Source organism: Trichomycterus rosablanca, chromosome 20, assembly GCF_030014385.1.
Source record: "Trichomycterus rosablanca isolate fTriRos1 chromosome 20, fTriRos1.hap1, whole genome shotgun sequence".
Lineage (NCBI taxonomy): Eukaryota > Metazoa > Chordata > Actinopteri > Siluriformes > Trichomycteridae > Trichomycterus > Trichomycterus rosablanca.
Window position 1 is genome coordinate 25,168,665 of NC_086007.1, and position 13,820 is coordinate 25,182,484.

Consider the following 13,820-nt stretch of genomic DNA (forward strand, 5'->3'; position numbering starts at 1 on the left):
CGTGAGGCAGGAACACCATGGACAGGACACCAATCCATCGCAGGGCTTCAACCACCTTCCCTCTTAGATATGTCCAATCACTATTTCAAAACAGTGTTTTAAAATTAAAAAAATGGTAGTGTAGTACTGACATACTTTTATCCTAGTCTGGGTTGCAGCAGGCTCGTTGCTGTTAGGAAACACTGCACACAGGGCAGGAACACTCTGGCCAACCACCTTTCCCCCTTAGATATAGCCAATCATGCCAGTCTGCCCTACCTGAGTCCCTGTACTTGGAATCTCAACTCTGCTATCAGCCTGCCGGGCACCTACACAGACATTGACAGATGATTGGCTATGCATCATCTGGGCGGGACAGTGGCTGAAACAGGATTCCTGGTCACTGGTCACATTGCAACCTCTGCTAATTGATGCGCCTACATAGGTGTTCTCCAAAATTCTGTCTGTGTCCCAAACCCAACACACTATATAAGTGCTGGACTAGTAAGCAGAAGGTTGCCAAGTCTCACCCCTGCCTAATGTTGGGCCCCTAAACTAGGCCCTTAACTCTCTGCTCTGAATAAAATCGTCTGCTGAATGCTGTACGGGTCAATGCTCCCATGTTCCCAAGCTAAAGAAGGACCAACTACAGTTCTGTAAATCTGGAACCAGAGCACCCACTGTAAGTGATTTGACCTTGAATAGTAAAGCACTAAACGTCTGCCTGTGGTGGGTAAACAAAGATCTTCTTTAATCTTGCATATAAGTTGTGACATGAGTGCTACTTATGGGGGGCTGGGCGCTTTCCCAGGATAAGCTTGAACATGTTTGTTTATTCTTGTCATCTAAAATACCTTTTTTTTTTTTACTCCCCGACAATGGGAAATTCCACAGAGAAAGAATTCAGGAGCCCGTCTGGAAAGAACGTGGGCACCCATCCCTGGGTAACAGATGAGTCCAATTAGCAGCCTTTCAAGAAGTGTCTCTTCAAACACACTCTTCGGAGTGTAACCTAGGCTTCGTTGGAACAATTCCATCTGGAAGCCACTCGCTGATGTTGGTCGGTAAATAAGAAGCAAAGGCCGCCACAAAGCTAACAAGCTAATGGTTTCAACCCCGTGTGCTTAGGAACAGCCGAGCAAACTTCAATCATCCTTGATTTATCCAAACACTCACTCTTTTTCTCTTTCTTCAAAATTGCACCAGGAGAACCGGCGCTGTGTTCTGTGGCTTTTGGTCGGAACCCGTCTGCAGACTAGAAAGCGTTTGCTATGGTTGGATGTAATGAGGAATGTAATGTACTGTACATGTGCGCTGCAGATGTGCTGCTAGACTGAGGCGACGGCAGATAGTTTGTTAGGCGATTAAAGTGCCCAGTCTGGATCCAAATCTCCATTTTTCTTAAGAGACATTGACCAGAACATACAGAGACAGTTTAGACAAACATTCAGTCTAAACTAATATCACTAATAATAATTATACCTTTTGTGTCTTTATGTCTCTTTACTGGGGCCTCATTGTAGCCCAGCAGGTAGTGTGGGTCCCGTACAGCATCATGGGACCTGTGCACCAGGGTTTGATCTTTGTTTCTATATTTCTTTTTGGGTACAGAAAGTGTACAGGCACTAAACTGTCTCAAAATGAAGGTCAGTAAGGGCGCATTCACATGAGAAGTGACAAAACTGCAAGCCTCAGTGCTTTGCTCAGCATCATCAAAGTGCAAATATGAGACGAATCTGCATGTGTGTGGAATAACCATCAAATCCAGTCTGAAAGCTCCACGTGTATCTGTGTTTATCTGGATTTTCCTGCCTGATTCACTTTTAAACTTGTGTTACAGCTCGAGGTGCTGAGAAATTGTGAGAATCTGAATCAGCTTCTCTGAGAGTCTAAAATGCCTATCGTTAAAAATAAAGCTTAATGGGGTTTAATGTAGTAAAAAAGAACGACACAGGAGCACCAAACTTCTCTTCATTATTACTTCTCATATGTTCCTCCACTAATGAAACTGGCCGTTGTTTGAGTACAATAAGTCATGTTAAGCTTTGTTCACGAGGCCTGAGTCGCTTTTACTGTGTCATATCAAACAGTTTGTCTCATTGGAGGCACTTTGAAAAGGTCAGCTGCAAACTGGGTCAAAGTTCAATCAGAAAAATCGCTAGCCGAACACTGGAAAAGTGCATGCGTCACTCCATAGGAAACAACACATAGGAAACACAGCCGGCTTCTCATGAGAATGCGCTAAGTGGTGAGATGTGTGAGATAGATTAAAACCCTGACCAGGGTGTATTCCCACCACGTGGTCAGTGTTTCTAAGGGAGTGCGGGTGGTGCTAGACCCATCACAACTCTGACCACTAGCTATTACTGACCATTTACTATACATAATGAAACACAAGAACTGTTGCACAACTTCTCTAAAAGTCATGTGTTCCAGTTAATAAGATAAAGTGGGTTGTAGAGGTGACACCCTCAGAGACTGGACTTAAGTAATCTATGTTTCTGGATAGAAACTAACCAGATCTTCTGAGAAGAAAATTCCAAAGGGTTCACAAACCTTTTCTTCTTACTCTATATAAGGATAAGGTTGTTATTGCTCAGACGCCTGTCCTCCATTTGGGCCTGTGCTCCAGTATTAATGAATTGCTTTGACAGAAGGATGATGTGAGATGACGTTCCTCCGGCCACGCTGGATACCGCAGGGTTGAACAGCCTCTCAGAATTTACAGATCTGTCCGTTACTTATGAGAGCACGAGATCTGATCCAACTTTTTGAACTATTGCACTCCTCTGAAATATTCACACTGTAAAAGTATGTGGACGCCCCTTCTAATTACTGAGCTTCAGCCTTAACCAAACAGGTGGATGAAAACAATTATATACAATAAATTACAGTTTATCTATTCAACCTTGTTGCAACAGTTTGAGGAAGGCCCTGCCTTGTTTTGGCATGACCTTGATCTTAGCCTTAATGAACACCTTTGGGAAGAGTTAGAATGCCTGATCTTACAGTTGCTTATTTTCTTAAACAGACCCCAAAATCTTGTAGAAAAAACTTAGAAAACTAAGAATAAAAGCTGTAAGGGACACAAAGTAATACGGAAAGGAAACTCCATATTACTGCTCAAGGTTTTGGAATAGGATGTCCAACAAGCTCACGGTCAGGTGTCCACATACTTCTGTAAATAAAGTATGTATCTGAGAGTAATATTACAGTAACTTCACCCCCATGCTTTCCTGTTACAGTGTACAGAAATTATGATGCTCTTTCCAGTCAGTTCTTCGGTCATTTTGACGTAATTTCTTGCTAAAATGAGTCAATGGGAAGTTACACATTATATAGAAATGGAACTTCTGGGAAACAGACTCATGATCAGAGTTCTAGGTCTCCAAAGAGTCTTGTTAGTTCAGTCTGTCCTGAAACAAACATATAGTACACGGCTCCTCGAGGATTGGGTTTGAACCATCTGTAAGGAGTACGTTCTTCCCATCTTCTGAAATGTTCACATTGAACATGAGCTCTAAATCTTTCCTAGGAATCTCGGCTGTGCCATTGACTTGGCTGGGCATCCAACAGACACTTTTGGTTGTTTCTGAGGAAAGGATGTTCTTTTGGTTTTAAAAGATAGATGATTCACAGACAGCTGTGAGTCTATAGACGTGATACAGTTATCTGTGAGACTGAAAAAGAACTGACCATAAAGCCTTCTGTAAGAATCCACTGCTAGTGGATGAAATGATGTGGTCAGCGGCTTCACACTTGTCTGTACAAAAAGCAATGGTTGCAAGAGCAATGAAAAATTGTGATTACTAGATTGATTTAAAACAAAAAGCTGAAAAATTGCAAATTAAAAATGCTTCTATTGTCTTATACACAATTGTACATTTTTGGACATTTCCCAGCTTGTTTATAACGCTGGGGTCAGAACAATCAGCTTTTATACAGCACCCGTAAAGCTGAGAGGTTCAAGAGCCATGTTCAAGGACTGCTCGTCAGAGTGAACATTCACCGTGTCAACCTTCCTATTGGTAAGCTAGAGCCGTTACCACATAGCTAGCACAGCTAATGCTTGTAATAATGGCTTTACAAATCCCTGAATAGTCAAGAAGTCTTTATTAAAATGTCACCCTTACACAGCCTTCCCAAGCACTTATTATGCCAGAATACAACACTGAGATCTTAATCCCTGAAAGCAGAGGGGGGAAAAACACAAAAGCTTTGCCGTAGCAGAACTGTTATAGATAATTAAGGAATGGAGCACCTGTTCCACTCAACGGATTTACTATTCTATTATTATATATTCACACCAGCACTTAGAAGAGGGGCATTCACCTAAAAAACGTTCTCAAGAGTTATTTATCAGAAATGATGACTTGACAGTTCTCAATAGAATAGAACCTGGGTACAAACACAGAGCTGAAGTGGCACCAAGAAGTGACATGTCCAAAACGTGATCTAGCTAAAGTTTTAATTGTGTTCATGTTCAAAATGGGGCAGGGGTAGCTCAGAGGTTAAAGTACAGGACTAGTAATCAGAAGGTCACTGCCAGCTTGCTACTGTTGGCTCTTGAGCAAGGCCCTTAACCCTCAACTGCTTGCAGTTCTTTAGATAAAGGCGTCTGCTAAATGATGAAAAATTAAACACCCGTTCCCTCACCTATCAATATATCAGCTTTTCTTTACATAAACCAACTTGGTATTTTACTGGCAATTGCACCAGTCAATCCAGTTATTATGACTTGACAGTTATTGAACAACTCAAAAGTAACACATAAATCATTTTTTTTAAACTTACTTGCAATTTGCCTTCCAAATTACCTCAGAGTTGTTCAGTAGGGTCGAGTTCATGGCTTCGAGTTCAGAGTTTGAGATCTTGCTTTGCCATTAAGTTAAAAGCATGTACTCTATGTATGTCATTTATTTTTATACACCTGATAGCAATGGGTGTAGCTTAAACATCAGAACTCTATTATTACTCTAATTAGGAGGGGTTTCCATTTGCTTATGCCATGTCTATCTACGAGGGTTCTTCAAAAAGTTTCTGCACTCTTTAAACTCTATTTATTAGGAATTTTATTTATTAGAAAACAAATGACTTCACTTTTCTACATCGTCACCTTTCAATGCATTTTTCCAGAGTCGTACCACCTTTTTAATGCCATCAGCAAAAAATGTATTTGGTTGAGCGTGTAGCCACTGATGCAGCACTGCTTTCACATCATCATCACATGAAAGACTTCTTTCCCTTAAAGCTTCTTTGAGCATCCAAAAAGGTGGAAATCAGATAGTGGTAAATCCGGACTATAAGCGTCTCTCAGTCTCTCAGTCTCTCAGACACGACCGATTGTGACTCCTCCCACCCTCAACGATTATAACCCAAATATAAAAGTGTGGAAACTTTTTGAAGATCCATCGTGTTTAAAATCCATTTTAATGTGCCTTTTATTTTTCAACTGCTAGAAATTAATCATGTCAAACAATCGAGATCTGGTTAAAACACTTGATTGATAAATAATATCTACATACCCCTTATGTACTTGGGTACTTAGTTGACCACCTTCATTTATTTGTTCACTGTTTTACCACCGATTTATCCTTTCAGGGTCGCAGTGGGTCCGATTTAAGGGGCGAAACGTGGAAAACACCTTAGACAGGTTGCCAGTCTATCACAGCACAAACACACATTCACACACACCTAAGGGGACTTTAGTATCTCCGATTAACCTGACTGCACGTCTTTGTACTGTGGGAGGAAACCCATGCAGACACAGGGAGAACATGCAAACTCCACACAAAAAGGACCTGAACCGCTTTGCTTGGGAATTGAACCCAGGACCTTTTTGCTGTGACACAACAGTGCTACCCATCATGCCACCAAGCACAGGAATGAAGCGTGCACTAAGAGCGCTGTTGATTCGGTTGAGGCGGTGTTCAGCAGGTGTCAGACAGACACTTTAGTTTCTCCACCGCAGACCAGTAACCCAGCTTTTATTACAGTGGGAGGGTTTAATGGTTTCTGCTTTTGTGGGGGAGAAAGATTGCTGGCAGCAAGCGGTGTTCTTTAAGTGTGTGTGTTTGTGTGTGTGTGTACATGTATTTATTGGATGTGCATGTATAGTTCTGTGTGCTCTCGGAAACTCGGGTTCGAATCAGTTGGCCGGCCGTCTACTTTAGACAGACGTGATTGGTGATGTCTGAGGAGACTTTGTGACCCTGACCAGAATAATAGCACATGATAAAAATTAAATGAGTGTGTGTTTGTGTGTGTATTTCTTTGTATACTGTTATGTCTCTCTTAGTGTATTTGTATTCATGTGTGTGTGTGTATTCCCTTGTATGCTTTTGTGTGTGTGTGTGTGTGTGTGTGTGTGTGTGTGTGGTCAGAGGATCACATTACCTGAGTGCTTAGTTAATCATGAACTTGTATAATACACTGTATCTAACCTAAGCCGAGGGAAACACAGCTGGATTTTACAGAAACTGGCTAGCGTATACACTCCAAATAGTCAAGTAGTCAAACTAAATAGAGTCAGAAGTTTACATACACCTGTACAGGACAGGTACTGTTAGTCATGGTAGTCCTGCTCTGTACAGCTTTCAGAAATCAGTTTCACTTGGAATCATTTCTGTGTAACTTCAGGTCACAAGTTCATCTGTACAAAACAGTACAAAGTACATCATCCGACTCCGGTTGAAAACAGTACTGAAAGTTCATGCAGTCGTCCATATTAATCAGTAGAAAGTCCCTTTGGGTTCATGTTTTAGGTTGTCTTGTTAAAACATCCAGATATTTTTTTTTTTCTTTTTTATGCATTTCTACCGATTTTTAGCACGTCAGATTTTTACCCAACTGCATTATGCTTCCTCTTTACTGGTTCTGACCTCCGCCCCGATTGAGGAGAGCGAACTGACACACGTCCCCTCCGACATGTGAGCATTAGCCGACTGCATCTTTTCACCTGCGTGAGGCGAGTTCATGTGCGATCAGCCTTGTGCACGGAGAGCCACACCCTGTTCAGCATTAAACCTCCCCATCAATCAGCCAGCAGAGGTCCCTACTTCTTTGCTACATTAATATAAACTTATTTTATGTTATTTTTAATATAGTGATGAAATGTTTTTCTCAATCATGTTTTTGCTTATGGAGCACTCAATATGTTATGCTAACACACTACCGTTGGGATCCAGGGTTCGAATCCCCAGTGTTCCAGGGAATTGGAACCCCCTGCAACCCTGATCAGGATAAAGCAGAGGTAAAACATGAAAATAACACACTGAAAAGTACATACTGGTTTGTTGCTGTATGTGTTTCTAAGTACAAAGCTAAATACAAAGACGTGACGTGTGAACACATGCACTGGAGGTATATTCACTATAAACAAAAGTGGGTTGGTGAGAATATTTGAGCCTCACACCTCATAAAAAGAGCAACGTTTACCTGACCCCCTCCCCTAATTTATCACCTACAATGACCTGGGCTACTTGACACCGCTTGCTGACACTGGGAGTGTGAGTGTTTGCTCTACACACTCCAACTATTTAAATGGTTCCTCCACGGTGGCCCATCATACTATCCTACCTGGGCCACCCAGCGAGACGCTCATCACCTGGGAGGATGAGTGCAGAGGTACATCCTCTCATTCAGTCGTAATTTGCCAATTTCATCACCGTAAACATTTCCAGATGTTGCTCTTTGTGTGTGGCACTTCCTCTTTACCCGGTGTTGTCAGACGTTCCCTCTGGCTTGTAATAAAAAACACAGCATGGATGATCATTTAATTTAACGTATTAGAGATCATAAAGACATAATACTCAATAAACAAGAGTTCATTTTGGACCGTTGGGTATTGGGTGTTATATCGCTTAAAGTATGTGGACATCTGATCATGAGCTTCTTGGTCACCTTAGGCCAAAACCACAAGCATTTCCATGGAATTGCAGCATTTTCCCACCTGTTTTAAGCTTTAATAGTCTGAACACATGTCGGTTGGCTTTACAGAAACATTTAGAGTGTGTCTGTGGGAATTTGTGACTACTAACTCTAGTCTCATTTAAAATCTAGACTCACAAACACAGCTGAAGTTAGATGCCCAAAAACTTGATATAGCCAAAGTTTAAAACTCCCATCTTAGCATTCCTCTCACCTAGCAGTGTATCAGCTTTTGTTTCCATGAACCAACCTGGTATTTTACCTGCAATTGCACCAGATCTCAGTCCTCTGCTGTCTGGTCGAGGCACATGCACTAGTGGTGGATGATTTTTGGAGTGTATAGCGTGGCTCTTTGTGCGCGATGCTGCCCTCTGTGGAATATGGAAACTGGTAAATTGAAGAAATGAAGGGAAATGCAACCTGGTATTTATACATATACAGATTTTGTTCTGAAAAGGCTTAAATTGCCCGAACAGGATAAAATATTGAACTTCTCCTTACAGACCAATATGAAGTACACAATATATCATTTTCGGCTAAGCTAAATGTGACATTTGCTACATTCCATTGTGTTATGGCTCTGTGAGTAGCACCGTCACCTCACAGCAAGAAGGTCCCAGATGGAGCGGTCCGGGTCCTTTCTGTGTGGAGTTTGCATGTTCTCCCCGTGTCTGCGTGGGTTTCCTCCCACAGTCCAAAAACATGCTAGTGAGGTGAATTGAAGATACAGAATTGTCCATGATTGTGTTTGACATTAAGAACTTGAACTGATGAATCTTGTGTAAAGAGTAACTACCTTCGGCAAGTATGTTGACACACACAAGGAATTTGTTTCCGGCTGTTGTTAGCTCTCTACAATTTACAAACAATACAATATACAGACAAAACTATATGTAGACAATGTACAAACTTACAAGTTCAGCAGAATTTGCATATGTACAGAAAATATAAAAATAGCATAAGATAAATAGTAAAGTAAGGTATGATGCAGTTACAGTATTATACAGCACGTATAAAGTGCAGTGTGCCATGTAAACAACAACAGTAAACAACAGTTCAGTTTTAGTTATTAATGAGTTTGATGGCATTTGGAAAAATGAATGTAACCAAAGTGTGTACAAATATAATCCTAATAAATAAATACGAACACTAATTGCAAGTCAGTTTTTAAGAAATGGTTTATGTATGGCTTTTGAGTTGTTCCATAAGTGCCAAGTAACTTATGGAACAATAATAACTATTGAGAATCTTTCTTTCTAAGTGCTGGTATGAAGGGCGGTAAATGATGAATGAATGAATGAGTGATGTGAGGAGGTGGTGAGGAGGTGGTGAGGAGGGGTGAGGAGTGGTGAGGAGTGGTGAGGAGGTGGTGCCCTCGCTGTGTGGTAGCTGCTCGGGTTTTATGGACGCGGCTCCTTTAAGAGTTTTTTTTGGCTCTGAAAGTTTGAGGCCACTGAGCGCTGAGTTGCACTTTGGCTTCATGGATGAAGTGACGGTTTTTCCCAGCGCCCAGTAAACACTTCATTCACTCCAGTTACAACCAGTGAGGGGGTAAAAATAGTAGCTACGAGTGAAGGAAACGTGGAGTGCTGTTAACGCGTCCGACCGTCGGTCACCGCACAGTTTCCATGTGTGTTCAGAACGAACTGCGGCCACGTCCCGAATCACGGTTCATTCACTCATTCACTGGGTTCTGAGCGTCGTCCTGCTTTAGGATCGATTTGTTCCTCTCATCGTGAAGATTTTGCCCTGTGGACTTTATGGGACTTCTGTAGGACATGGAAGGATGGAGTAGGAACGCGGACACGGTGAGATCTGTTTGCGAACTTGGCTCGGTTCGGTGCGCGTCCGCTCCTGAGTGCGCATTTCCATTCAGTCGGATCTGGGATGTCGGCGCAGTCGGTGCGACCGGGATCAGTCGGAGTCGGAGTCGGTTTGGTCCTCTGGACTCTGTTGATGTGTTCGGGCTTTTGCTCTGAGCTCAGAGTCCGGGTTCGGCTCCTGGATGGACAGATCGCAGATGAGCTGCTGGAGGCGGACAGTGAGAAAGACTCCATCACACTGGAGTACCGACAGGCCGACGGGACACTCATCACTTTTGTGGCTGATTTCAAGCAGGTGAGAGGAAAACCTTAAAAATGCTCAGATTATTCCTTCCCACATCCAGCAGAACTTATCCAGTGAGAGGTTCTTTACCATCTCAAACGTTCCATATATGTTGGGGAGAACCCTGTTGGTCATCACATCAGCTTCAACTGAAGTGAAAAGTTTACCTTCACTCACTTTCACTTACACTTCACTTGGTCTTTAAATAAGCCTAATTTCATTTTTTTTAAACGTTTCTTGTACTTTAGAAGTCTAAAATCTTACTATTTCTAGACACCAGCATCTGGTTGACTGACCATCAGTGCCGTGCACCTTAGTGCACCATAGTTTTAGTAGTATGGGACCATCGCCCACTTTCCACAGACCATGCATTCCATGCATTCACAAACTGGGAATGAAGTCACTTACTGGAATGTACAGGTTGCCTCACACAACGTAAATACCCCTTCTCAAATGAAGTGGTCACCAACTGTGCAGCGCTTATACTTTTCTGGACCCAATAGATCATTTTTAATCGTTTTATCCAGGTCAGGGTTCGATTTTATGGGGAAACGCTGTACACTAGGCAGGACTACCCTGGACAGGGCGACAGTCCATTGCAGGGCTTCGGTCATCACCATCAGACATAGCCAGTCGTGTCTGTGTAGGTTCGAACCCAGATCTCAGCAGTATTGAAGTATGGATTTTTAATATTTGTTAAAATCTCACTTTTTATTTTCATTTTAACATATTTGAGTCTTTAAATAAGCCTAATATTATTTAGTTTTTCCTTTTTTTTGTACTAGAAGTCTAAAATAATCTCTCGGGGGGCATGGTGTGTATTGGAAATGACTAGGTTGGGTGAAGGTCATCTGTCTGCTCACCTTCTCACCATCACACCTCAAAATCTTATTTCATTTCATTTTCATTTTTATCTACTGTGTTATACCTGCCAGGATTGCGACAGGTCCGGGTACTCTGGGAAACTCTGGGCGCAAGGCAGGAACATCCTGGACAGGGTGGCAATCCATCTCAAGGCTTTTGCTGCACCCTAGTTGGGCACAGCCAATCGTCTGTGTAGACTCCTGGTGGGCCGATAGCACTGCCGAGATTCAAACTCGATGTCAGGTGTGGTGGGATATCGTAATATAGAATACATTTTAGTTTTACCCCTTTCTTTCAGAGTGGAGCTTGATATCCTGCATTTGCCTTCCAACTTTTGCATTAACTGGTTGTCATATTTATAATTGGGACGGTTGCATAACTGCAGCTGCAACATGTCTAACAGCTGGATACATAAAGACGTATTTAAGTCTCGCTGTTTTATTCTGGGGACGTTATATATTTAGTTGGTCGTTGCAGTGACTGTGAAAATTGAGCGCACTCGTGCAGCAGATGTCTTCATTTGTAGGCTACGTAGCTTGTTGACCTCTGGGATGAAATGCTAAAATTAACCGATGTTTGTTTCACGAAGACCTTTAACTGTTGTTTTTTTGCTGACCTGTTTCGTAGATTCACGGTTAAACTAACCTTTGGATTCTGTTTGTTTAGAAGAGCCATTCAGCAGTGAAACCACTAAAGCCTAGTTGATGAGTGGTCATCAAATCAACTTGTCTTACTATTTCTAGACATGTCATGAACACCAGAATCTAGCTGACCGACCTTCAGTGGCATGCACCATAGTGCACCTTAGTTTTAGTAATATGGAACCATCGTCCACCTTCCTTAAGCCATGCATTCACAAACTGGGAATGAAGTCACTTAATTGAATGTACAGTTTGCCACACAAACAGTTTGCTCTTTCGGTAGCTAAATAATTAGACCAAGTGGTCACCAACTGTCCAGTGCTTATACTTTTCCCCAATGGATCATTTTTTCAATTTCATTCCATCTTTATCAACAGCTTTATCCATGTCAGGGTTCGGTTTTATGGGGAAACACTGGACGCAAGGCAGGAATGCCCTGAACAGGCTGACCGGCTATCCCACTCAGACACAGCCAGTCGTGTCTGTATAGACTCGAACCCAGATTTCAGCAGTATTGAGGACTGTTATGCCACCAGAGTGCCTTTCAGTGGGTTTGAATAAATATTGTTTTGTAATTTTACCTGGATGAGTGAATTCTACCAAGCTAGTGGCCACCAGTTCTGCCAGCTCATCCCTGCCTGGTTAACGTACCTCTCTGCAGTGTGGTTTTCTCAGTGGTCAGATATTTAATCCTAAAAGGGAGTTGGTGTCCATTGGCCCAGCTTGCCTGACGTTGATTCTGTCATGTCTTCCATCATGCCTGACTTATTTTAGTCTCCACGACATGCCTCATTTATGCCTGATGGACCCAACTGTAGGCTAATCCTGGATAGGGGTTGACGACCCCTGACCTGGGTCTTGTCCATTCTGCTTGTAAATCACAGGTAAAGTAGGCAACTCGTCAAATGACCAAAAAAGCTTTCCCTATTTGGCTGAATATCTGAAAGGTCTTAATGCCAACTTTAGTGTATACCAGTCTGGCATGGCTTGTTATATGGTTTAGCAGTAGGTGCATTATTATCTGCACTGGGTTCTCAAACTAAGATTGGTAAGCGCTGGCCTAAATTGTGGTCAGTTCATTGGAAAATCAGAATTGAGAAACAGTCTTTACATTCTTCACTTGGATGGCTGGCTACTTAATGATTGTGGTCACCATCTCATCTTCTAGAGATCTTCTCCTGTCTTACTGGTGTTGGATTTCAGATTGACCCGAGTGTAATCCCAGTTTAGGATTTTAAACCTTGGTTTTGGTAATTTCACTGAGAATTGACAGACTGAGGTGACGTCTGGTCATGTGGTGAATGCATTATTTTTAATTATTGTAACTTTTTAGCTTAGCGACTGACAGTGTAAGGATTGTGGTCACATTCTCTCTTTCCGTGCTTGTACCTTCCTGCAGACTTTACTTTTTACCAGCCTTCGCCACGCTTGATTTAACCGAGCCCTGAAAACACTGCTCAGTTGTCACAGCGGTGTTAGATTTCAGTCGGACCTGAGTGAAATCTTAGAGAAGGTGTAGCAACCGTTACCTCTGGATTTGTTTTTTTATCCAGTGGGAATGTACTGGCTGAATGAAATCGATTAGGTCAGGTACAGACATGCAGCAGTTCTATTTTTTAATGATTAATGTAATTCATTTTAAAGTCCGGTTACCCAAGGTTTGGTCACTAAGTGTCCTCCTGGGAGTCCAGCATGCTGCAGCTGTTAGTTTCTACCAGCCTCTGTCATGCCTGATTTAAATGTCTTTCAGAACCCAGTGCAGTTGTCAGTGACGGTAGATTTAAGGTGGATCCGAATGCAAACCTGGTAAACATTGGGGAAGTTTCTTTTTTAGGCAGTCAAGTCAAATTTATTTCTATAGCACTTCACCTGATCGTGAGTATGATCTTAAGTTTAAATCAGAGTCTAAACCTGAGTTTGATTGTGAGTCTGATCGTGAGTCTGATCTTAAGTTTAAAATTTGAGTCTAAACCTGAGTCTAAACCTGAGTTTGATTGTGAGTCTGAATTTGAGTCTGATCTTGAGTCTAAACCTGAGTTTGATTGTGAGTCTAAACCTGAGTCTGATTGTTAGTCTGATCGTGAGTCTGATCGAGAGTCTGATCGTGAGTTTAAACCTGAGTCTGATTGTCAGTCTGAGCTTAAGTCTATTCATTTACTTTTGTGGCATTTAGTAGATGCTTTTACAATTACTTACAATTACGACTCAATACAGTTTGAGCAATTGAGGGTCAAGGGCCTCGCTCAGGGGCCCAACTGTGGCAACTTGGCGGTGGTGGGGCTTGAACCGGCACTCTTCTGA

The 13,820-nt window shown here is 42.1% G+C and overlaps 1 protein-coding gene and 1 long non-coding RNA gene across 2 annotated transcripts in view; one reads left to right on the forward strand and one right to left on the reverse strand.

Moving 5' to 3' along the window:
* Positions 1-13,820, reverse strand: part of LOC134334754 (uncharacterized) — a 15,977-nt gene continuing 2,157 nt past the window's right edge. The window contains exons 2-3 of the long non-coding RNA XR_010015522.1: positions 8,171-8,279; positions 1-80 (exon numbers count right to left, since the gene is read on the reverse strand). This is a non-coding gene — a long non-coding RNA (uncharacterized LOC134334754). The remainder of the gene's footprint in view (positions 81-8,170; positions 8,280-13,820) is intronic.
* Positions 9,403-13,820, forward strand: part of oafa (OAF homolog a (Drosophila)) — a 24,215-nt gene continuing 19,797 nt past the window's right edge. Inside the window, exon 1 of the mRNA XM_063017185.1 lies at positions 9,403-10,026. Coding sequence (XP_062873255.1) covers positions 9,796-10,026 — 231 coding nt within the window. The 5' untranslated portion in view covers positions 9,403-9,795. The remainder of the gene's footprint in view (positions 10,027-13,820) is intronic.